The sequence below is a fragment of the Erpetoichthys calabaricus genome, chromosome 16 (assembly GCF_900747795.2).
Source record: "Erpetoichthys calabaricus chromosome 16, fErpCal1.3, whole genome shotgun sequence".
NCBI lineage: Eukaryota > Metazoa > Chordata > Cladistia > Polypteriformes > Polypteridae > Erpetoichthys > Erpetoichthys calabaricus.
The window spans coordinates 67,495,522-67,520,687 of record NC_041409.2 but is presented as its reverse complement, the minus strand read 5'-3'; the positions used below and the strand labels follow the sequence as shown (position 1 = coordinate 67,520,687).

General features: G+C 37.2%; 1 protein-coding gene across 2 annotated transcripts in view; it reads left to right on the top strand.

Annotated features, from left to right (window-relative positions):
* LOC114666543 (feline leukemia virus subgroup C receptor-related protein 2-like) overlaps positions 1 to 25,166 on the top strand; it is an 84,415-nt gene that overhangs the window by 41,868 nt on the left and 17,381 nt on the right. For both annotated transcript variants that reach the window (XM_028821442.2, XM_028821443.2), the window contains exons 3-5: positions 10,850 to 10,990; positions 15,514 to 15,581; positions 18,465 to 18,568. In XM_028821442.2, the coding sequence (XP_028677275.1) occupies positions 10,850 to 10,990; positions 15,514 to 15,581; positions 18,465 to 18,568 (313 nt within the window). The remainder of the gene's footprint in view (positions 1 to 10,849; positions 10,991 to 15,513; positions 15,582 to 18,464; positions 18,569 to 25,166) is intronic.

Below are 25,166 nucleotides of genomic sequence, written 5' to 3'. Positions count from 1 at the left end.
CAATGATACAGTGCGTTACCGCACCTACCACACGATGAAAAAGCTCGGGATCCCGGTTAGCAACCCCCCAGGCAGACACGCGGTCCAATCCCACCCTCCGGAAATGATCCTCTGTCTGCCACAGCTAGGTGTTAAGTGGAGGATGAGGATCCTACGAGCTGGATCACCCTCGAGGAAATGCGCCACATGGCTGTAGTGCCATAACTGACGCTCCCTCACAATGCAGATAATCTGCCTTATTTGAGACTCCATGAGCAACCGCTCATTCGACACAAAGTCAAACCAACAGTACCCAAGGATTTTCCGGAGAGACACAGTACCAAAGGAGTCCAGTCTTCATCTTGGGTCTCTGGATAGCGGCCATGTCTCGCAACCATATAGCAAGACAGGAAACACCAGGACACTAAAGACTTGGACCTTCGTCCTTTTGCATAAATATCGGGAGTGCCACACACCCCTTTCCAGCAACCTCATGACCCCCCCATGCTCTCGCATTCCGTCTACTGATTTCATAGGAAGAGTCACCAGAGACAAGGTCAAGGACACTGCCAAGGTAAGTAAATCTCTCAACAAGGTCGACATTCTCTCCGCAGACAGACACACTGCTGATGGCTGTGCCTAAGAGGTCATTAAAGGCCTGGATCTTGGTTTTTATCCAGGACACTCGCAAGCCCAGACACTCAGACTTCTCGCTCTGTCTCTCGAGCACCATGATCAGAGCCTCCATTGACTCTACGAAGATCACAGCATCATCAACAAAGTCAAGATCCATGAATCTTTCTTCACCAACAGATGCCCCATGACCTTGCCCAACACCCAGTCCATACAAGCATTGAACAGAGTAGAAGCAAGAACACACCCCCGACGAACCCCAGAATCAACTGGGAAAAACACGGAAGTTCTGCCTCCACTCTGCACAACACTCACAGTACCAGTGTACAGGCCGCTCATGATATCCAGCAACCTCAAGGTGATCCCGCGAACCCTCTGGATGTCCCACAGGGCAGCTCGATCAACTGAGTTGAACACTTTACGAAAATCGACAAAGGCTGCAATGAAACTCTGCCGATATTTGCGTTTGCGCTCCATGAGAACCCTCAGTGCTAGGATGTGGTTGATGGTAGACTTCTTAGGCATATAACCAGTCTGTTCCAGTCGCTGGTAGGAGAGCAAGTGATCACGGATCCTATTGAGGACGACCCTAGCAAGGACCTTACCCGGCACTGAGAGCAATGTTATCCCCCAGTAGTTGCCGCAATCCAGGTGATCACCCTTCCCTTTCCAGATAGGGACGACAAGTCCCATTTTCCAGTCAGTTGGGATGAGGCCAGTCTCCCAAATGGAAGCAAAGATTACTTGCAATGCCAGGAGGACAGCCTTACCACCAGCCTGGAGAAGTTCACCCCGGATACCACAGATCCCTGCAGCCTTTCCTCCCCTCAGCTGGTTCACCACCTGTGCAATCTCAGTGAAATTGGGTGGTTCACAGCCAATTGGAGGATTAGCCTCAAGAATTGTGGACCCAGAGATATCCATTGTCCTAGCCAGAGGATCAGCTTTGAACAGCTGCTCAAAGTAGCAAGCCCAGCGGCTCACAACTGCAGTGTTATCCGTAAAGACCATTCCATCAGCCGCCCTAACTGTCACTCTCCGAGGAACAGATTTGGATGTGCATAATGCTTCGATTCCTCTGTAAGCAGGAAGTGGGTCGCTAGACCACAGATGGTGTGTCACTTGCTCACAGATTCCTCAGCCGTCCTTCTCAGTTCCTAGTACAGACCAGAGTTGCCATTGAGCCGTGTGCTGCGACTCCTTTCGATGATATCCAGGGTGCCCAGCGAGATAAAACACCTCCTTCTGGGAACACCGGTAACACCAACACAACCCTCAGCAACCTTCAGGGTCTTGTCACGGAAGGTCTCCCACATCACATTAGGATTGGCAGTCGCACCCAAATCCACAAGTTCCTCACACAAACTGCATGCAGACTCGTTAGAAACAGCTTGGTCTTGGAGTCTGGCCAAGTCCAGGCTCATTTTCCCTGTAGGTGGTAACCTACTGGACCTAAGATGGATCCTAAGAGTGGCAACAACAAGTCTGTGGTCAGAATTCACAAACTGGGCATTCTGTAGACCCTGCAGTTTTGCAAGAGCCTCCAGCGTCTGCCCATGAGGATGTGATCGATCTCCTTCAATGCACCAGCAGTATTGGAGTACAAAGTCAAATGATGTGGCTCAGGGCGATGGAACCAGGACCATTTGCAAAATCAAGGAACATGGAGCCACTTTCACCATGGTCACCAGACCCATGGGGTCCAAGAGAATCCTCAAAGCCAGCCCTGTCAGTGCCAGAGGAGTCTCACCTCGTGGGCACCCATCAACCACCGAGCAAAGTTGTGAATAAAATGTCAGAGCATACACCGAGAGAACAGACAAGGCACCCAGGGAGTGCGGTAATCTGAGTCTCAATACGCTCATTGAAAGAAATGACATTGGTCACCATTGGAAGAAACCTATCTGCTACAGCAACAGCTACTCCCCAAGTATGACAGCTATCAGAGCAACCAGACCAATAAAAGGTGTATCCACCTACAAAGATCTGGCCATTCCTAGGTCTGCGCACCTCAGTGAGGGCTGCCACTGAAATGCAGAGTTTACGCAGCTCCTTCAACAGCAGAGGAAGAGGATCATCTTGCCGGAGAGACAAGATGTTCCATGCACCTACCCGGATGGGCTGCCTCAAATTGGGACCCAAGTGCTGCTGTGCAGCAGGTATGCCTCAGCACCACACCAGTTCTAATCCCCAACAGACCTGACCCCATCCGGGGATGGGCCTCCCGAGGGCTTTCCCTCATCCCCTTCATGATGCTAGCAGCCTTCCTATGGGCAGCTGCAGCAGAGCTACTCCCGCGGAGAGCAAAAAGGACTCCTTTCTGTCGTCTCAGAGCTGTGTGAAGTTTTTTTTATGATGCCTGGAGTGCCAATCCTGCCATCAACCCCCATTATTTGCCTGCAAGTCGGAGTACCACTTGTACACAATAATGGAAAGAAAATGCAATCTCATTGTAGTTATGGCTAGTGTACATCTGCAGTTGTGACAACTAAAACAAAATAAACAGTAGCACAAAGTGTTGGCGAACAAGTTAAAAACTAAGAGTTTAACTGTGGAACCTTTTAGCTTTAGTCAAAACTGAACAGCCTTAAACTACTGCACAATAATTCCTGTTTCCTGACAGGAACAGCTGTGTTTCGAAGTGGTGACATAAGGTCATGCATAATAAAATCATTAACATTTCTTGGACTTTAGTAGAATTTATTGCAGTACTGTTTGGATTTTCATTTATTTGGATTATAACATAAATCTACTTTATAATGTGAAAATAAAAAGTTTAAGACTTGCCTTTTGCATGGTCCTATACCTTTGTTGTATCAGTTTTGCTGATAAAAAAAAGAAAAGTGCATTTTCTTCCAAATAAGAACATAATCATCCAACCTGTTATATCTTTTTTCTACATTTTACTCTAACATACATTATGACAAGATATATGTATGCATTTGATTACTTGTATGTTATTTTTGGTTTACTGCAAAGTAAAATGGTCAACAATTTTCCTTATATTTCCAGCTGCATTATATTTTAAGTCACAAATCTGTCATTGTTTAATTAAAGTGTGAGCTGTTTGACACAATCAACATTTGTTTCTAGACTTTTTACAACAAACTGTCTTTAGAGGCAGGCTGGTCAATGAAGAACTGTATTATATTTTATTCTTTTCAAAGGAGTGCTTTGTATTTAAGATAATATTCTCAAACCTGCTTAATGCAGTGGGTGTGAGAAACTTGCGTTATATTTAGTGAATACTTGATATTTTATGAAAAGGATATACAGTCACTGAGCAAGTTATTAGGAGTACTGTGTTAATACTGGGTAGGGCCTCCTTTTGCCCTCATGGTTCTTTAGATTTGTCATTTGCACATTTATGCTGTAAATATCCTGTTTTACCACATTCCAAAGGTCTTTTTATTGGATTCAGATCCAGTGACTTGAAAGGCTACTGAAGAACTCACTGTCATGTTCGTGAAACCAGTTTGAGACTGCTTTTGCTTTGTGACATGAGGCATTATCACGCTGGAATTAGTCATTAGAAGACTGGCAAATTGTGACCGTGAAGGGGAAAAGCAGTCAATTAGCAATAATACTGAAATAGACTGTGGCATTCAAGCAATGATTTACTAGTATTAACAGGTCTTAAGTGTGCCAAGAAAGTATTCCCCACTCCACCACCAGCCTTCCTATGGACACAAGGCAGGTTGGGCACATGGATGCCAGGATTGAAACAAATGCCAGGAGGCTGCCAGGATTAAACCATCTGGGGTAATGCTGTATAACAAGATTAGTTTCCAGTGACATTGATCAGATTTTAAATTTTATTAGCTCTTCTACCTCTGGCAATTTACCTTATATAAACATTTTGATGGAAGGCCTCCTTTACAAAACCCAACAAGTACACTGAAGGCTTCTGCACTACACATGGCTACATCTTCAACAATACAGTGAGATTTGGTCTTTAGGGTGTTTTAATGTCGCATAGTTCAACTCTTACCTATTGATAGACATGAAAAATACTGCAGAATGGGGATAAAGAATTTGTGTGTGTGAGGCAAAACAGGTTTCTTACAGTCAACCATATACAATACCACTCCAGTAAGGACTAATAGGATGCCCAGTGTAACAAAACATACAGAGCTTTCATTGGCCTTAAAAGAGCCATTAATGGGGAACAGACTTTATAGAGAGAATTAAATGAAAGCAGAGAGGACAGAAAAACACTACATTATGTCAAAATGGATCTGATTTGGAGATAGAAAAAAGGGTGAGTGAGGAATATCAAAGCATGATCTCAAACCTGGGAACATCTGGAGACCATTATCATCATTGATGCACACAAGAATCCATTTGCTCTTGGAGAGAATATTACAGGTTTGCCATCAATGCATATGGCATGATTGAAGAAAACTGAGGTGTGTAAATACCATTTTGGGTAGGAGCCCAGATATATCACAGCATTACACCAAATATATAGTGAACATGAAACCAAGGGAGCCAAATTCGTGACATGAGATTTTACATTAAAAACAGAAAAAGAAGACTTGAGAAGAATTCAGGAGCAGCTTTACTGAATTCACTTTAGTGCTGATGCAGTATAACAAAGAACAAAGAGCTGTAAGGTCACATAATTAAAATCATCAAAGTTAATCTCTCATTTAACAGGAACAAGGGAAAGTTTCTTGTCTAAGAGTCATATTTTGTTTGTCCTGCTGTGTTCATGTGGCTTTTGTTCAGAGAAAAGGTCAAAAAGCTGGATGGTTGGTTATCTTCAACAAGACAGCAGTCAGATTGTTAACAATGGAAGAGACACTAGGTACTATATTTATTTGCTGCAATCTTCTCCCTTATTTCATCCTTTTCCAGTGTAATTGACTGTATATACTCTTCTCTCTCCCATTGTAATTTGAAATTCTGGCAATTTCTAAGTGTGACGCTGTAGTCTTTTTTTTTGTGTTCTTTCTGCATGTTTGCATTACAAAAGGGCATTGTTCTGTAGCTCATATATTATCTTGTATTCCCAGTACAAGGTAAAATATTTTATATGGGTGTGCATATTCACATTAAATATTTAAACACAACAAAAAATCATGTGTCTATATAACCAATTAAAGTATAAATAACAGTCATTATTGATTATATTTACTGTATACTACAGTTACAAATTTAAGACAGTTGACCAATGAGATGAGATCATTCAGTTATAAACTTATTTGGTTACCTAATAACTACCAGATACTTTTTAGTATTTGTGACAGTTTAGCCTTGTCCAGAGTTTCATCTTTTTGCTGAGATCTAGCTATGAATAAACAGACCTATAGCTCTAGTCGATATTGCATTTCAGTGCACATCTTTTAATCACCCCAATGTTCAGAGTTGATTAGTCTACTCTTACATAATTCGCACCCTATTTACTGTGAAGTTAGGAAGTCGCATTCTGTTCATTATGTTCCTTGATTTGCCTAAGCTGTTAAACAACACATTCTACCAAATGGTAAGGCAAGAATTGGAAATTGTACAGTACATACATAATACCAGTATTACTCTTGAAGTGTGGAAGGGGTGAATTACCAAATAATTTCACAGCTTCAATGCTTACATAGAATTGACATACAAGAAGATGTATAAGATAAAATAAAACGTGAGGCTGTTGTCTCACTTTGTTTTTCTTTAACATATATATTGCAGCTTTTTATATTTATATTCTAGTTTTGTTAAGTCAAGTATTTGTTTTGTTTATTGTCTGAATCTTAAGTTAGGTGTTAGTGAGCCAGGTCTTGTGATGCTGCTTGTCAGTTATTTACTATCATTTGGCCATTACTGTGAATATCCTAAGAGATAAAACTTTCTGAAAAGCTGAACTTTGAACTTTTTTGTAAACCACATGGAAGTTTTGCCTTTGACATTTTACTGATGTTGTAATGTTTTGTTCTTGTGATGTGGCAAAAGTGTGAAAGTGAATAACATTCATTTTTCTTTTCAAATGATTCAGTTTTTAAAACCTAAACTTTTGATGTCAGTTGCAGAAAAATAAAAAATGAATCGGTATTAAACACCTAAGGAAATTTCTAAAGGCCAAGAAAAACAAATTACTGTGAGTTAATAAGCACTCCACTGACCAGAATGTTAAAATGTCATTTGCATTTCCCCAAGTCTCTCACTTGGATATGGAGAGTTTAATTCCCCATCATCGTGTCCTAGTTAATGTCACTGTGTCACTATGTTGGCTCAACCAGTTCACACAAGCCTAGGGAACAGTCTGAAAGTATTCCTTTAAACTTCCCAGGCTAACTGAGAAACCGTATAATCCTACTAGCATGTTCTGAATCTAAATACTTGAGTCTCAGAGGGAGTTTATATTAATCTCCTGGTGATTTTGGTTTCGTTTGTAGTAAATGTCATAAATGTATTTATGTTTCAAACCCACTTATCCATTTGAGGGTTGTGGTGAGCTTGTACCCATACCAGAATCACTGGGAGCATGGTGTAAGCCAGCCCAGGATATAGCAACAGTCCATCTTAGAACACATTCATTCTTATGCTCTTCATTGTTACACTAGGCCAATTTAGAGTGAACAGGTAGGCTAAACGTCATATCATTGGGTTGTGTGAAGAAAAATGTAGTATCTAGAGAAAACCCTTTGAGACACTTGATGAACATGCCAAGAACACACACACAGTGAATCCAGTATAGCTGGAGTTTGAACTCTCCATTCTGGAATGTGAGGCAATGAACATAATTTCTCTAACTAAGCCACCTGGACCAGCTGAAGAGTGAAGAACTCCTCAACTGTGTTGCCTCTGTTCCAGTTTATATTACTAGGCCAAAGATTCTGTTTATGATGAAGATGGTGGTGGTGATAAACGTCTTATCTATATAGCTGCTTATATATACTGTATGATGTTAAATCATCACTAAACTCAAGATAACTGCTATTTTAACTATGTGTATCCATTTTGCCCTTTAATCTTCTTTTTTTTTTAAATTTTTATTGATTTTATTGAAATCACACAACATTCCATACAAATACATCAATTTTACAAGAATAGGATTGAAAACAAATCAACCCTCACCCCTGAGAAAGAGAGCATGGCCAGCAGAATAAAATTTAAACCTAGTAAAAATAAGCAAATTGATAGAGTAATAAGTGAATATAGATAAATGGAGAAGACAAAAAAGAGAGAGAATCTGCTTCCTCAGTGCTTTAAAAGCTTATTCTAAAATGTTATTGATTAGATCCTGCCAGGTTTGGAAAAATTTCTGCACAGATCCTCTAAGTGAGAATTTTATTTTTTCCAATTTCAAATAATATATAACATCAGTTACCCATTGACTTATAAGGGGAGAGTTAGGATTCTTACAGTTGAGCAAGGTATGTCTACGTGCCAATAGTGCAGTAAAGGCAATCACAGTTTGTTTGTCCTTCTCCACTTTAAGGCCCTCTGGAAGTACACCAAACATAGCTGTTCGTGGATTAGGAGGGATTGTGACACCAAGGCTGTCTGAAAGGCATTTTAAAATCTTGGTCCAAAATGATGTTAGTTTGGTGCAGGCCCAGGACATGAGACCCAGTGAGGCTGGAACTTGATTGCAGCGTTCGCAGGTTGGATCTTGCCCTGGAAACATTTTGGACAGTTTTAAGCGAGACAGATGTGCTCGATATATAATTTTTAGTTGAATAATTGTATGCTTTGCACATATGGAGCTCGAATGAATTCTCTGCATTGCTACCTTCCACTCCTTTTCTGATATGTTGAGGGAGAGATCCTTTTCCCATTATTCTCTTGGATCTTTGAAAGGGAGGGACTGTAAAATGGTTTTATATATTGCAAAGATTCTGTCTAAGTCCTTGAAACTGATGAGTATTTTTTCCAGCATAGAGGGAGGTGGGAGTTGAGGGAAATTTGGCAGGTTCTGTTTAACAAAGTTTCTAATTTGAAGATAGTGAAAGAAATGTGTTGCTGGAAAGTTAAATTTAGAATGTAATTGTTCATAGGATACAAAGATGTTGTCTATGTACAGATCTCTAAGTGATTTAATCCCAAATGTTTTCCAGACATTAAAAACTGCATATGTTTGCGATGGTTGAAAAAGGTGCTCCCTTTAATCTTCTATTCTGAGGATTGTGTGAATGCATATGGGTGAAAAAATTAGGCAATTAGCAAAAACTGTGAAATAAAATAAACTGTTTTTTTAGAGAGTTTCTTCCTCTTGCATGATATAAATTACTGTGTAAATATATACAAGAGGTAAAAACTGTCTCTCCCAGTCATCATGACTAATTTCCAGTTTTGATAATTTAAATGATGATATGAGCAGTGAGTGAATTCTTCATAATAGTTGGCTGATCTGGGCTGCTACAGACGCTACTAAAATTCAGGGGAAAAATGTCATTTTTTTGTTTAATTTTATTGCTTGTATTCTACTCAATGAATGTGGTACGCCAGGTGTATAATCAGCATAGCAAGATGAAGTAATTGTAAAACTGAACTAAAACAGTGTTGTGTTTTACCTGTTATCATACCGAGTCCATTGGCAGTTAGCAGTGTCAGCAGCGTATCTTTAGAACCATAGAACTCATGTTCGTTCCTGGATAGCCACAGTAGATTCAGGTTTTTGCTCTAACTCATCTAGTTAATTAAAAGTCAATCCTTGCTGATAACTAAACTTATTATCTAATTTTATGGCTCATTAGTGGTTTTATTTTGAACTGTTAGGTTATGCTTATATTTTAGATTTTTCCTTTGTGTGAATGTCATCAAAATGATTTGTGGCATAGAGTAAATTAGTAATTCCTAGTCCTTCACTTTTTCTGTTCCATTTCTTTACAAATATTTTATTAAAGAAGAGGGAAACAAGTTACATTCTAATCTGCTAGTTCCTTTTGTCACTTGCATCTCAATGTTAAGAAAATGAAGCAAATACCGTATAAACAGTTAATGCATTTGTTCAAGACTAAAATAAACAATTAATGGTTCAGATTGTTAGTAAGCATGTTAACTAAAATAAAGCACAAAAACGTTGCATGTGCAAGAGCTGCTTCAACATCAGTTATTGGCTTCTAATTAATAAATGGTTTGGACAAAAACCTGTGATCATTGTGGCCCTCCAGGACTGAACTTGGGCAGCTCTGCTCTAGAAATTGGTTTAGCATATATGTATTTCCTTCACAGAGTTTTTGGCAAGTTGATAAACCCATTGAAAAATGAATGGACTATTTTTCTTTGTTGTTGTATCCCTGAACACCATTCAATTTTGTTTTGTATACTATCTAATGTTACGTCACAAACTGCAGAAAAATATTAACATGCCACAAAACAATATTATTACTGTAATTATGTTATAATATAATAATATTATTTTGTAATGTTTTGCAGAAGCTAAACACCTAAATAATTTTTCATTGTGAAAATGAATTTCAGATGCTTAACAATCTCCACAATAAGGCTAAGAATATTCAGTTGTGATACATAAAAAACACATCTTAGTAAATTGTATAACATAAGCTCTGGTTGAGTCCTTGTAAGGTGTGAACTTGTGTTTGTAGTGGGGTAATAAAGTAGTTATTGTTTTACATTTTATGTTCTTTAATGAATTTATATTTGGTACAGATTTATATTTAAAACAGATATTTTGAATGTTAAAGAATATGTGCTTTTGAAATTTTGTTATAGCTTTGGCCAGATTTACACATAGAGTAGACCAACTTTAACTTTAACTAGTTTGGATAGGTGATCATAGCACCTGGTGGACATATGTGAATATTACACTATTCATTCGTCTACAGCAGTGCTCATCATGGTAATGTGCAATCTAGCTATGAATGAAGTAAAACAAAACAAATCAAATAATGTTCAGTTAGTAGCATTAATAGGCGTCTCATTATGAGAAGACTTCTCCACTGGATCAACCACTGGACTGAGATTGGTAAATTTAGTGAATAAAGGTGGCTCAAAAAATGAATGGAAACATTAAGCATGTATTTTTCTTTTTTTGTTGCTACACTTCTAATTTCCTTATGAATAAAATGACCTAAATTATACATATAATAAGATATATGTAATAATAATAATTCATTACATTTATATATTTATTGTATGTGTGTGTGTGTGTACAGTATATGTAGTATATGTATATGTATATATGGTTTCAATCTGCATTTTAATGCATGATGAGAGTTTGAAATCTATAGTATATTAATTTGTATTTTACTTCTGTTTAATTTTCTGTCTTTCACTGAAGTATTTCAGGAGAAACCAAAGGTACCTCCTAGCCATGCTCAGGCTGCCATTGAAGCCATTCGGGAGAATAAGTACTCTTACCTGCAGTCCATTCTGAGGCTCATCAAGAACAGGCCTTTCATCCTTCTCATCATCACTTATGGTAACTCTTCTTCTGAGCTCTTTTGTTTCTTGACTGAATGTTGGCACTGGTGAAATCTTCACAGGAGTGTTTTAATTCCTTTAAAATCTCAACCAAAGCTTAGTATTACTGGTTCCTTTAGCTTTTATAGCATTGTATAAACCATAAAATTATACCAGTTTTGTTTTGAACAGTCTATGCAACATCACTACATTTTTAAAGTGCATTAGAGTCAAATGCAACTATGAATACGGGGTCCCACCAAATACCTAAAGATTCTGGGGACACACACAGTAGCCTACATGTTGGGTGTCTTGAGCTTTTGGGACACTACTTTAAATTTCTCAGTCATTTTGTCACTTTTTTTAGAGGTAACAGGCTTTAAAATTTTAAAATTAAAATTTAAAATTTAAATTAAATTAAAAATTAATTAAATTAATTAATTGAATTAAAATTTTAATTTTAGACCAATCCTCTCAGTCAATTTTTGTAAGCTCCCTTGTTACTCCATGCCATTTTTTAGGCACATCTAACCCATTGGAATGATGAAATACCTCAGAGATATCTTGGGATTAGTTTTGCATCTTTTTTAGTGGGGTGTGTTCACTACACCTTCTTTTAGCAGGCACCCGGGGACATTGGGAACATCTTGCCCTAGTTCACCTAGATCTCCCTAAATCCAGGGAAACAAAATTTCATCTCCAAGACTCTATATTGCTAAGATACACTTCCCTATTATAGAGAGTGAGCCCAGTAACTCCATGTAGTAACTAGACATGACTCTTAATTGGAGATGTATGTAAAAATGAATATACATTGTATTGTGGGTTGACACAGAAGAGATTTAGATAATACCACTGCCTTACCTTTCATGAATGATTTTGGATTTGTGCTTACATTTGCCCTTTAAATAGGTATCCTGTGCAGGTTGATTCCTGCCTTACAGAGTGGGTCTGGATTCCTGAACATCCATAGTAAACTAAGAGGGTTCAGAAAATAGAAGGGTACAATACTTTGACTAAGACTCCTTGATTAGCACTCCAGTACAATACACAAAAAGTACATTTTATCACAAATTCATGGCGGTCTTATACAGCAACATGGAGCTACTAGAAATTAGTTGCACTGACATCTGAAAACATTGAATCAAAACATCTTTGACATCTGTAAGCTGGATGGAAATGTACACAGATACAATATAAAAGTGTAGTTGACATGTAACTCCTGAAAAAATACTTCTCAACTGTTTTGTGCTATGGCTGACTTGCCTTTTATTTTGTCTTTGTACCAGGCTTTTATTTGAACTTTACATCTTATCAAAACCTGTGTTCTTATGTTTTACATAAGCATTTCAAGGCTGTGGGGAGCAGCAAAGCAGACTTGTGGAAACAGTCAAGTCTTTGATTATGTTGTTTCATGAGTAGTCCACTGTCTGAATCCTTTAAATGACATGAAATATTTTACTGTGATAACTGCATGTACTTTATACTTATACCTATTTTTAATTTGTGAGTCAGAAAAGCTCTATTTGAAAATACTTTTCAGCATTATATTCTAAGTAGTTCAGAGCTGACTATAAAGTTGAGGTTCTTGTGAGATGAGCTTGCTAACCAAACAAAGATTTTCCTTGATGGACAATTGTGTATATATAATATAAGTCCTAATCATTAAAGTACTGGCATACAAGGTGATCGTTGATGGGGGTGCAGGGAGGAATAACAAACTGAAATGCATTTTACCTTTGCAGCATTACCGTGGCCATGACAGTAACAATGTGTTGGCCTGTAAGACCAGAATTGAGAGGAGGACCAAAAGCGGATCACTGGAAATAGGAATCTGTAGAGCTAAACATTGGACCACTGCACCTTAACCACATTGCAATCATAAATTAATTCAATCCCACACAAATTAAAATGGAACATTGCTTAAAGGAGATTTTTGGCATTTTTGAAGTCAATGTTGTTTTTTGCAAACTGTGGCATACATTTATTTGTCCCATAAAATTATGTGCATAATTATTTATAAATGAAAAAGAGCACCTCCCCAGCTGCTTACATTGTTACTCAGTGAGGCACCAGGAGATACATAAAACAAAACCTTAAAATGTACCAAATAATATCTAATTCAAAACTTAGAAATCTTCTGACAATTGATTTACAACATGATATATCATACATATTGAAAATCAATGTGATTTATTTTTGGGGGGGCTCTACCATTTTTAAAGAATCACTTGCTGGCTTCACTTCATTCTTAAAAACAGATGCAACGACCTTTCACCCCCAGGTGTATGGTTAACAGCAGATGGATTCATGAATGTTGCCATTACCCATTGATACTGATTCAAGACATCAGGTTACATGTCTTTCTACTGAAATTTTATTTTTATTACATCAATATATCCATTAAGAAGAAGAACATTTTTTAGCCTTGTTGCTAAACCTTACTCATATGTACCAGAATACATTGATGAGGAGTTTCAATAGATTCAAGATGAGAGAAAAGAGAGAGAGTGAGAGAGAAAGGCTGAGAGAGAGAATTGCAGGGACAGAGAGAGGAAACACTTATAGCCTGTAGCAACTCTAAATGGTGTTACTCAGGAATGTATGCTTAATTGTGCACAAATAATGCCTGCTAAGGATGGATGGTTTTTGCTCCAGGGATTTGCTTCCACCACTGGAAAACTCATACGTGTATTCATGTTATGTCAAACAAGGTTACAATGTGTTATTAATGAGAATGATTTTCCGGCTTTCATCATTCATAGTGTTCTGATGGCATATTTCCATTTTGTAAATTTAAACTTGATGTAGAGATTGTAGCCACAAGAATTCAACAGACAACTTTTATTAGAATAAGTTTGTTTATTAATCTTGTTAATGGACGCTGCACATTGCTTACCACTGATGCCTCACAGTTCCTATATAAAAGTACTAACTGTAGCTTTACAGACTACTGAAAGAGAGTTAATGGAGACTATAGACATTTAATTTTTTCAGTATATTTTTACACAGCAAGTATGCACATTTTATTACCATTTTAGATAAAAAGGAAGTGTCATATTAAATAGTTATAGACATATTCTGTACTTTATATTTTACTCCAGCAATTCCAGTTAGATTCCTTTGTTTTAGCTGTTTACATGAAAAATCCACCAACTCTGACAAAACGTAAAACAATTACGGTATACTTCCCTTGGGAAAGGTAGTAGAAAGAACCTGCAATAATAGCAAATTACTTCCGGTTTAGATTTGTTGTTATAAATATACTACAAAACTGCAGAATTTCTTTAATGACTCCCGATTTAATGGATGTTGTCTATCTCATTTTCTTTCCCACTGCAGTTTCTCTTTGGTTTTGTAAGAATATCTACCTCTTGTGCTAAAGAAGGCGTGTCTTTTTATATCATATGAATTTGGGACACAAAGCTGTGTTTTATTTAAAAATGTCATATGATTGTGGGACATTAAGTTATGTCTATTTAGATACTATATCCTTTATAATAAAAATTTCGAGAAAAAGTTATGTAGTATATTGCATCTAAAGAACCTTTTACAGAAAAGTACTAAGCACTTGGTTTTGTTACAGCAACAACAGCAATTTGTTTCTTGTATAGCCCAAAATTACACAAGGAGTGCTGCACAGGCCCTGTTGTTTGATAGCCCACCAGCCTTGACTCCCTAAGAATACAAGAAAAAACTCCTGAATAAGACATTTGTAGAAAAAAATGGAAGAAATTTTAGGAAAAGCAATTCAGAGAGGGACTCCTTTCCAGGTAGGCTACGTGTGCAATGAGTATATTATTCTCTTGTTATGATCATTGGGAAAACTGATGCATATTATGTTTTACCCTGCAAGTTACAGCTGTTTGTTGTTCATTATTTATTTCTGTTCTTCACACAGCATTTTATCAATCCTTAAGTTAGCTTTGTCGCTCAACAATGTTAGGGACATCTCTAAGTCGAAATGCTCTAATGTCAACGATATGCTATATTTTGCCAGGATTTGGGTCACAGTCATATTGGATCCTGGAGAGCAAACCTTTATTCTAGCAGCACTGGCTGCAAGGCAAGAACCAACTGTAGATGAAATGCTAGTATTGTATATTGCAGAGCACACACCCACAATCATGCTTACCAAGTCAATTTACAGTTGTCAGTTACAGGATAACCTCTAGGTCTTTAGGTTGTGGGAGGAAGGTAGATGGATTTATACTCTATGCAAAGAGTTTTTTTTTCAGTATTGTAGAGATAGGCTGCACCACATCCAAACACAGTGCCAGTATGCTGCTTCCTGACACCCACACATTTATTTAGATTGGCAAAAATGAAATGCTACAATTTATTCAGTTATTTAAGGCCAATTTTATGCCTTACATTTTAAATCCATGAACTGTTTATTCTACATATTGTTGTTGACTAGTAGAGGACAATGCACCAACAAAATGACAAATTACAGTATGTTGTCACAGAAACTTACTCTTTGTAGTATGTCTGGTATATTCTGTTCTGTAAAATATTCTTCCATATATTTTCTCCTTTCAGGTATAAACACTGGATCATATTATGCCGTATCTACATTGCTGAACAAGATGGTCATTGCACAATATCCAGTAAGTATTCATATTTTGAAAGTCTGTTTTACTTTTTGCTTCGGCAGTTTGGTTGTTACAGTCATATGAAAAAGTTTGGGAACCCCTCTTAATTCTTTGGATTTTTGTTTTTCATTGGCTGAGCTTTCAAAGTAGCGACTTCCTTTTAATATATGACATGCCTTATGGAAACAGTAGTATTTCAGCAGTGACATTAAATTTATTGGATTAACAGAAAATATGCAAAATGCATCATAACAAAATTAGACAGGTGCATAGATTTGGGCACCCAACAAAGATATTACATCAATACTTAGTTGAGCCTCCTTTTGCAAATATAACAGCCTCTAGATGCTGTCCTCCTATAGCCTTTGATGAGTGTCTGGATTCTGGATGGAGGTATTTTTGACCATTCTTCCATACAAAATCTCTCCAGTTCAGTTAAAATTGATGGCTGCCAAGCATGGACAGCCTGTTTCAAATCATCCCATAGATTTTCGATGATATTCAAGTCAGGGGACTGTGACAGCCATTCCAGAACATTGTACTTCTCCCTCTGCATGAATGCCTATGTAGATTTCGAACTGTGTTTTGGGTCATTGTCTTGTTGGAATATCCAACCCCTGCGTAACTTCAACTTTGTGACTGATGCTTGAACATTATCCTAAAGAATCTGTTGATATTGAGTTGAATTCATCCAACCCTCGATTTTAACAAGGGCCCCTGTCCCTGAACTAGCCACACAGCCCCACAGCATGATGGAACCTCCACCAAATTTGACAGTAGGTAGCAAGTGTTTTTCTTGGAATGCGGTGTTCTTCTTCCGCCATGCAAAGCGCTTTTTGTTATGACCAAATAACTCAATTTTTGTCTCATCAGTCCAAAGCACTTTGTTCCAAAATGAATCTGGCTTGTCCAAATGAGCATTTGCATACAACGAGCAACTCTGTTTGTGGCGTGAGTGCAGAAAGGGCTTCTTTCTCATCACCCTGCCTTACAGATGTTCTTTGTGCAAATTGCGCTGATTTGTAGAACGATGTACAGATACATCATCTGCAGCAAGATGTTCTTGGAGGTCTTTGGAGGTGATCTGTGAGTTGTCTGTGACCATTCTCACAATCCTAAGCATATGCCGCTCCTGTATTTTTCTTGGCCTGCCAGACCTGTGTTTATCATCAACTGTGCCTGTGGCCTTCCATTTCCTGATTACGTTCCTTACAGTTGAAACTGACAGTTTAAGCCTCTGAGATAGCTTTTTGTAGCCTTCCCCTAAACCATGATACTGAACAATCTTTGTTTTCAGATCTTTTGAGAGTTGCTTTGAGGATCCCATGCTGTCACTCTTCAGATGAGAGTCAAAGGGAAGCACAACTTGTAGTTGACCATCTTAAATACCTTTTCTCATGATTTGACACACCTGTCTATGAAGTTCAAGGCTTAACGAGCTAATCCAACCAATTTGTCATCGCAAATATTCAGCATTGAGCAGTTACATGCATTCAAATCAGCAAAATTACAAGGGTACCCAAATTTTTGCACAGAGAGTTTTTCACATTTGATTTAATTTCATACAACTAAATACTGCTTCACTAAAAATCTTTGTTCGGAAAACACCCCAGTACTCAGATGTTCCTAGGAAATGAAAGACATACCACTGTTCTCTTTTTTGTTGAAAGTAAAGCATTTTGCAGGCTAAAAGGGGTTCCCAAACTTTTTCGTAAGACTGAGTGCGTATTAAAATAATATTTAAATAATATATTTCTTCATACTATCTTAATTTAATTTAATTTTAAATTAATTTTAATTTAATTTTAAAGTAATTTAATATAACGGAGCTAGACAGTTTGACATCCGTGGCAGAGCGACGGGCACTGAGCAGGCTCCTGTCAATAATTTTGCATTCCAAATGAATGAAGTTACATTTGTTAATTCTTCCTACTAATGGGAGATGAAGAGTTGAACATCTATTGACATCTTGTTTAATACTTTATATTAAATCTTGTTTTTAATAGAATTTGAATAGATATTTAAAGTTTATTTGTAATTGTAATTCCTAGATATTTGAACAGTTGTTTGACAATTAAGGAAAGCTGTTTTTTTACTTAGTGATTTTCTTTAAGTATCATTTATGCAGCAAACTGCAGCTGATCATCAATAAAAAAAAACTTTAATTTAACTATTACTTTTCTGCAGAGGTTGTCAAGTTCGGCCTCAGAGGGCCTGAAGTGGCTGAATGTTTTTGTTTATCTCTGTTAATTAGAAGTACATTATGGCTCAACAACACTGATGCACTTAATATTAGTTAACTTTCTTGTTAAGATTCCAACTCATAATTTGTAATTTTAATTTTAAACAATATTCTCTGTTTTTAATTTCTTATTTTTTTAAACCACCTGCCAAATGAGTCACTGGTTCACCATCTATCTTTGAATAATTTACTCCTGTGTTTGTCAAGAAATGTCTGTTTTAAAAAAATATTGGGAAGGAAATGGAAGAGAAAAAAGTGAAGGAGAGAGTTCCTATTCAGCTCCAAACCACAAATCATTCAGATAATTTATTTGGAAAGCAAGATTCTACAATATGAGAATGGCCTGACATGGAATAATAACCTTTGATAGCCAAAACATATAGATAACAAGTAATGTTATTGGCAAGGATTGACTTCTACTTAAGTAGCTGGCTGGTATTAAAACCTGTAGCCTCTGTAGCCTTCCAGAATGAAACTTGGGAAACCGTGCTGTATTGTATTAGATAATTTTCCTGTCTTTCCTAAATTGATATTAATTTTTTTTAAATTGTGGGTTTCACATTTTAATAAGATTTTGCCGATATCTGTAATAAAATACATAATTAGTTCAATAAATATTTATCTGAAGTATTGGATGATCTTTTTTCTTCCTCCAGGATGAAGAGGTCAATGCTGGTAGAATTGGGCTAACTATTGTAGTGTCAGGCATGGCTGGATCTCTGATATGTGGTATATGCCTGGACAAAACTAAAAAGTATAAGTGAGTACTATTTTGTGTGCTTATGTGTAGGATATTGCAAGCTGTTTTCCACTAAACTACACTGCTGTCTTCTCTTTATGGCAGATTTGTTTTTGGATTTATGAGAACTTTTTTTCAAAACTGTGCTAGTGAGGAATACAAAATTACTGTTTACCTTGAAGTGTCTTGTGTGTATTCTAAAGAAGCCCTTTGGTTGCGTTGTAGGGCATTAGAAAATGAACTGAACATTTTAAAATGTCCATTTAGCTTTGCATTTCACTGGATCAAACTTGTTTTAGGTCCACTTTTCAAAATATTTTTTATTTCTATGCTATGTTCATCTGTGAATTAATTTTCAGTTTAGTTTCAGTTTAGCTTTATGAGTAAAGCTATGGCAGCTTAACTCAATTAGTTGTTATTTCTGAAAAAAAAATTTGTGTTAGTTTTGTTTTAGTTTAAGCAGTTGCTATTTGAAGATACATAAAAAAACATGGTCACAAAAAAACAGAGTTAGGATTGTACACAGGGAGTCCTTTTCTGGTCCAGTCATCTAAAGAGTTATCCTCCACACATTTTGCAAAATGGGTTTTACTCATGTTGTAGTAGTGTCCACCTATTCATGGAGCAGGCTGTTTAAACTTTGGTCCAAGTACTTCACAGTACTTCATGAGGGCAAGAAATTCACAGTCTAATTATATATTCCTGATTCAGTAAATTGCTGTACCTATGCACTGTTTTTGAGTTTGGTCAGCTGAGGAGAACAGGCAGCAGCTTTCTGTAGACATGAATTAAAAGTTATGGAACAACATAGCCTGTTGTTTTACCCTGCATTTTCAGTGTCAGACGTCTTTTAGAAAGCATTATACATTTACTTGTAAATTTATTGGGTTCTTTCCCTTTAACAGATCTTCACAAACTTGATTGTCTGCCCTACATAGATTGTGTACTTTAGAACAATCCATCCATCCATCCATCCATTGTCCAACCCGCTGAATCCTGAACACAGGATCACGGGGGTCTGCTAGAGCCAATCCCAGCCAACACAGGGCACAAGGCAGGAACCAATCCCGGGCAGGGTGCCAACCCACCGCAGACTTTAGAACAATCTACACAAAAACAGGTCATTCAGCCCAACAAAGCTCGCCAATCCTATCCACTTAATTCTTCTAAAAAAACACCAAGTCTAGTTTTTAAAGTCCCTAAAGTCCTTCTGTTTACCACACTACTTGGTAGCTTATTACAGGTGTCTGTGGTTCTCTGTGTAAAGAAAAACTTCCTAACGTTTGTACGAAATCTACCCTTTACAAGTTTTCAACTGTGTCCCCGTTTTCTTGATGAACTCATTTTAATATAATAGTCTCTATCCACTGTACTAATTCCGTTCATAATTTTAAACACATCAGTAATTTTTCCTCTTAATCTTCTTTTTGCTTAAACTGAAAAGGCTCCACTCTTTTATCTTTCTTCATAATTCATCCCCTGTAGCCTTGGAATCAGCCTGGTCACTCTTCTCTGGACCCTTTCTAGCGCTGCTATGTCCTTTTTTAGACTGGAGGCCAAAACTGCACACAGTACTCCAAATGAGGCCTCACCAGTGCGTTATAAAGCTTGAGCATAACCTCCTTGGACTTGTGCTCTACACATCGTGCTATATAATCTAACATTCTGTTAGCCTTCTTAATGGCTTCTGAACACTGTCTGGAAGTTGATAGTATAGAATCTACTACAACTCCTAAATACTTCATATAAGGTGTAATTTTTGATTTTCAGTCCTCCCATTGTGTATTCATATCTAACATTTCTACTTCCTATTTGTAGTATTTTATATTTACTGACATTAAATTTGATCTGAACTAATCTGATCAAGCTTGTATGCTGTCCAGGTCCTTCTGTAATGATTCAACGGATTCGAGATTATCTGCCAATCCACCTATATTGGTATCATCTGCAAACTTAATCAGCTTGTTACTTATATTCTATCCAAATCATTTACATATATTAAAAATAGCAGTGGCCCAGCACTGACCCTCTGTGGAACACCACTCTTAACATCAGCCAATTCTGATAAAGGTCCTTGCACCATAACCCTCTGCTAGCTGTGTCTAACGCAGTTATGCACCCATCTACAAACATCACCCTAAACTCCCACTCCATTTGGTTTGATGCCCAACCTCTCATGTGCCACCTTATCAAATGCTTTCTAAAAGTCCAAATAAATAATCTCATATGCTCCACTTTGATCATACCGTTTTGTTTCTTCATCACAGAATTTCACCATGTTAGTAAAACATGTCCTCCCTCTTCTGAACCCATGCTTACTGTTCAGTAGAACTCCTGTTCTTGCCATGTGTTTCTCAGTCTTATCCTTAATAATTCCTTCCACTAATTTCCCTGTGATGCACATTAAACTTATTAGCTTATAGTTACATGGATCTGCCTGATCACCCCTTTTATATAATGGAATAATGTTTGCCATTTTCCAGTCCTTTGGAACTTACCCAGTGCCCAGTGACTTCCTAAAGGTAAATATTATCTGGTCCTGGAAATTTGTTTTATTTCAGCCCATTTAATATAAGCAGTACATCTCCCACTACAATTTATATATATCTTAGTATCCCCTTAGTAGTCCCTTTTACTGCTGGGAGGTTGTCTGCTTCTTTGCAGGTGAAGACATTCTGAAAAATGCACGTTTAGAGCTACTATTAGTAGATCTACTATTTCACTGTCTGTATTTTTAATTCCCCTTTACTATTCCTGATGCACTTCACCTTCTCCTTAACTGTTCTTTTACTACTTAAATACTGAAAGCTCTTTGGGTCGTCTTTCACCTTATCTGCTATATTCCTCTTTAACTGTCTCTTAGACTTCCTAACATGCTTCTGTAGTAAGACACAATCACCACAAAAAAGAGTAGTGCAGGAAAAAAATCATTTGAACCAAGCAAAGTCTTCAGACTGAACCTATACAAAATGCGTATTGACTGCTTGACTTGTGGCTGTTCACTTGTTTTATAGTTGGAGGACAGGAAGGGTGTTCATGCAGGACAGGAAGTGGAATGAGGTCATCAGTAGGTGCCAGAAGTGAGGTCAGGAACGGAGGAGGAAGTGGTGCAGTCAGGTGGTTTTCCCTGCTGAAGGTCTGTGGTAAGAGAAGAAGAGGCATTAGTGCTCACTGCCAACCCTCCATCCTGCTTGTCAATACCCCTATTTGAGCCCTTTGCCTTGCAACCATGCATGTGTGACACTTCTTTATGGATGCCCTCAAGCCTCATATGCTCTACGATTCACATTGGTGTTATTAGTCTTATGCCTTAAACAGTTGTTTTTTCCTTTGAATCTTCATTTTTAACTCTTTATTAACCCCGTATGGAGTTTTTTTTTAATTTCATACTAATTCCAAATTTAGGTATGTACCGTATTTTTTGCTCCATAAGACGCACCTGACCATTAGATGCACCTAGGTTTAGAGGAGGAAAACACAAGAAAAAAATATTCTGAACCAAATGGTGTACTAATATGTTTAATAAAATATAGCAGAATAATATTTCAACCATGTAAATTCAACAGCGGTATTAAGAAACATCATCACTGTCATTAACAAATAAGGAGAGACTTTAAGGTTCAAGCACTCTTCTAGTTTTATGGCTTTATCGCTAGTGTCAGAATTTATGAAGTTCAGTTGCTCACAATCACTTTGCAGGAGCACGTACCTATCATCACACACGTTTGGACCAATGCTCCCTGAAGTTATATCGCCAGTCTAGTCCCATCTATATTTGTAATGCCACAAAGCCCTTCATCTCGTGTTTTGTTGTGGGTTTCCAGTTTGAAAAACGAGAATGTGGTGCAAGCACAGCCCTCGATTCAAAAAATTGCTCTGCATACCTGTTTGTCTCGTCTGACAGTAGCTGAAAGGCAGCTTCAGGAAAGAACAGCCTGAAGTAGTCCAGCGGCTGGTAATCTGTCGTGTCCAACAGCAAGCCATACTGTCTTGTGAAGTCCGGTAGCCAGTTTGGCTCCCACGGATCAATGTCTAGGTATTCCTCCCACACGAACCTTGCCATAGGTGCATCGGCTGCACGAATGGTGTCCCGATCAGCTGATGCCAGTTCCTCACTCTCAACAAAATCAGATTCTGAAAATCAGAGTTCAACTCAGTGATAATGCGCAAAACATTTGTTTTCTGCACTCGCTTCGCTCCCTAGTGAGATGTCGATGCCATCTTGCCTTTGTACATTTGTTTACATTTCGCAACTCACGCACACGCAAGGATTAGATGCCGAGTCAATGAGTCTAACATTCCTCCAAGCACAGAGGGAATGCCTGTAACGTATCAGTGAGTTTTGTTGCCCTCTACCCCTGGATGTCGACTTTTGTCAGGTAATAAACATCATGGTCTGTGACGCAATATTCGCTCCATAAGACGCACAGACATTTCCAACCATCTTTTGGGGAAAAAAAAGTGCGTCTTATGGTGCGAAAAATATGGTACCTCTCTCTTGCTCTTGATACTGTCTGTGTCATTCTCAAAGTCACACACAATACTTTCAGGTTTATGAGTAATTCTTTGCTATTTGTCCATGTTCAAAATCATGTTCTTTTTTTGCTAGCTGACAACAGTTACACTCATTAGGCAATATATTCATGTAGTGTGTAACCAACTAGTAACAATTAGTTAACAGCAGCAATGTTCTGTATCAGGAGTTTGTTGGTATCAGAAAATCATTTCTTTAGGAGCAAAGGTTTTTAGCTACATTACATTACATTACATTATAATTATCCATTCATATCTAATAATCTGAAATTTGTATTCATTACAGAACATACTTAAAAGTATATTTATTTAAGCTATTCAGGCACAAACAATTTATAATTCATTCATTTATTCATTCAATAAGCTGAACAGAAACTCACTCTACCTTTCTGATAGCACAATAAATATATCTAGGTTATTAAAATCATTCAAAGTTTATTTAAAATTGCTTCAAATCACAAATACAGTATGTATAGGCATCAGAGTCTGAAACAAAAGTTGCCTTCCTCATCACATTTTGAACTTGAAGAATTGACCTTCAAGGAACGTAGCTTATTCTTTAACAAATAATGTTTTCCATCCATTTATTCATGATTGAATTTGCCTAATCTACAATAGTCTAACCATACAGCATTGGCCAAATGTCAGAAATCAAAACCATACACAAAAAAGTAGTTTTCACAAAAAACAAAAATGATACAAGAAACGGATAAAAAACATAGCATCAATAATCAGTGTTTAATTTAAAGCCAGCTTTCATTTGTTTGACAGTGCCATAGATTGAAGCTTATGCTGCAACTGACTCCGTGTTGGATATAACTCAACTGAAGTTACCATAAAGAATAGACCAAGAAAACACAATGCACTTTTTAAACTTAGCCCTGCTCCATTACACTTGTATTTCATAAACAAAGATTTAAAGGCACACTGAAGGCTTTGATTGATTTCTTTTTTCTTTTATCACACACATTTCCGAAGACCTTAAAAAATGTCTTTATAAATTTACCCTGACAGCTGTTATTCAGGTTTATTTTTGAGAACGTGTGGTATAAAGACTCATGCCGAAATCCTAATATTTTCTTTCTGAAAGGATTTTTGAGGATTATATGAATAATTTTTGGCTGAAATTTTAATATCAGTAGCGCCCAGTCAGCTTTAGAATGTTAGGTTATTTTATCACATTATAATGGTCCTAATCCAAAATTCCTGCTGTTATTATTATTTAATAATCTGTTTTTCTGCTCATGACTAAAATAGACTTGCCGTATTTTTTTTTTGCATTTTCATGGAAGAGTGAGCTAAAGAAATTACTCACTTAAGCGAATGCTGAAAAAAGTTGTCCTTTCAAGTAAGCTCCTGGCTTATCACATATTGCCTGTGGTGCCTCTCATTAAATCCTTTTGGTATGCATTTTGTTAACAATAGTAGGGGAACTTTTTTTAATTTCACATTAAAAAAATCAATTGCTCTAGATTATATAATCTTCTCTTCAATTGATAGGGAGACTGCAATGTTGTTTACTGCCATAACTTTGGTAGTTTTCATTGGTACCCTAAAGTTACACACTGATTCTTTGCATTTTACCTATCCCATTTATGAATTGTTTGATCGTTAGCTGGGAGGTGCTTTTTCCCTAATATTCCATGTACCATAGATGAGCTGGCCAGTCAGTTTGTCATGTTGTGGGGTGTGGTATTTTTCTACTGATGTCAGTATTGCATAATGCAATGGCAGTTACATTAAATTTTGGTTTGGAGACACAGTTCTTCATTACAGAATATTTACCTTTATTAAAATTTAAACTAGTGTGACTGAGAGTTTAAAGTTTTCATCTGTCTTCAAACTGTAGACATCGAACTGGAGTTTCAGTTAATTTGATGAGATCACGTCTCCTTTTTGTTGTTGGATAGAGAATCTACAATGGTATGTATAAATGAAGGATTAATTGTAAATATGTCAAAATTAGGGAATCCTAAATTCCCGGACATTTTTCATTCCCGCATTCCCGGGAATGAAACTGCTGTAATTCCCGGGAAAATGGGAACGGCCAATTTCGCATACAGTATATAGCGTGTAAAAGTGTAAA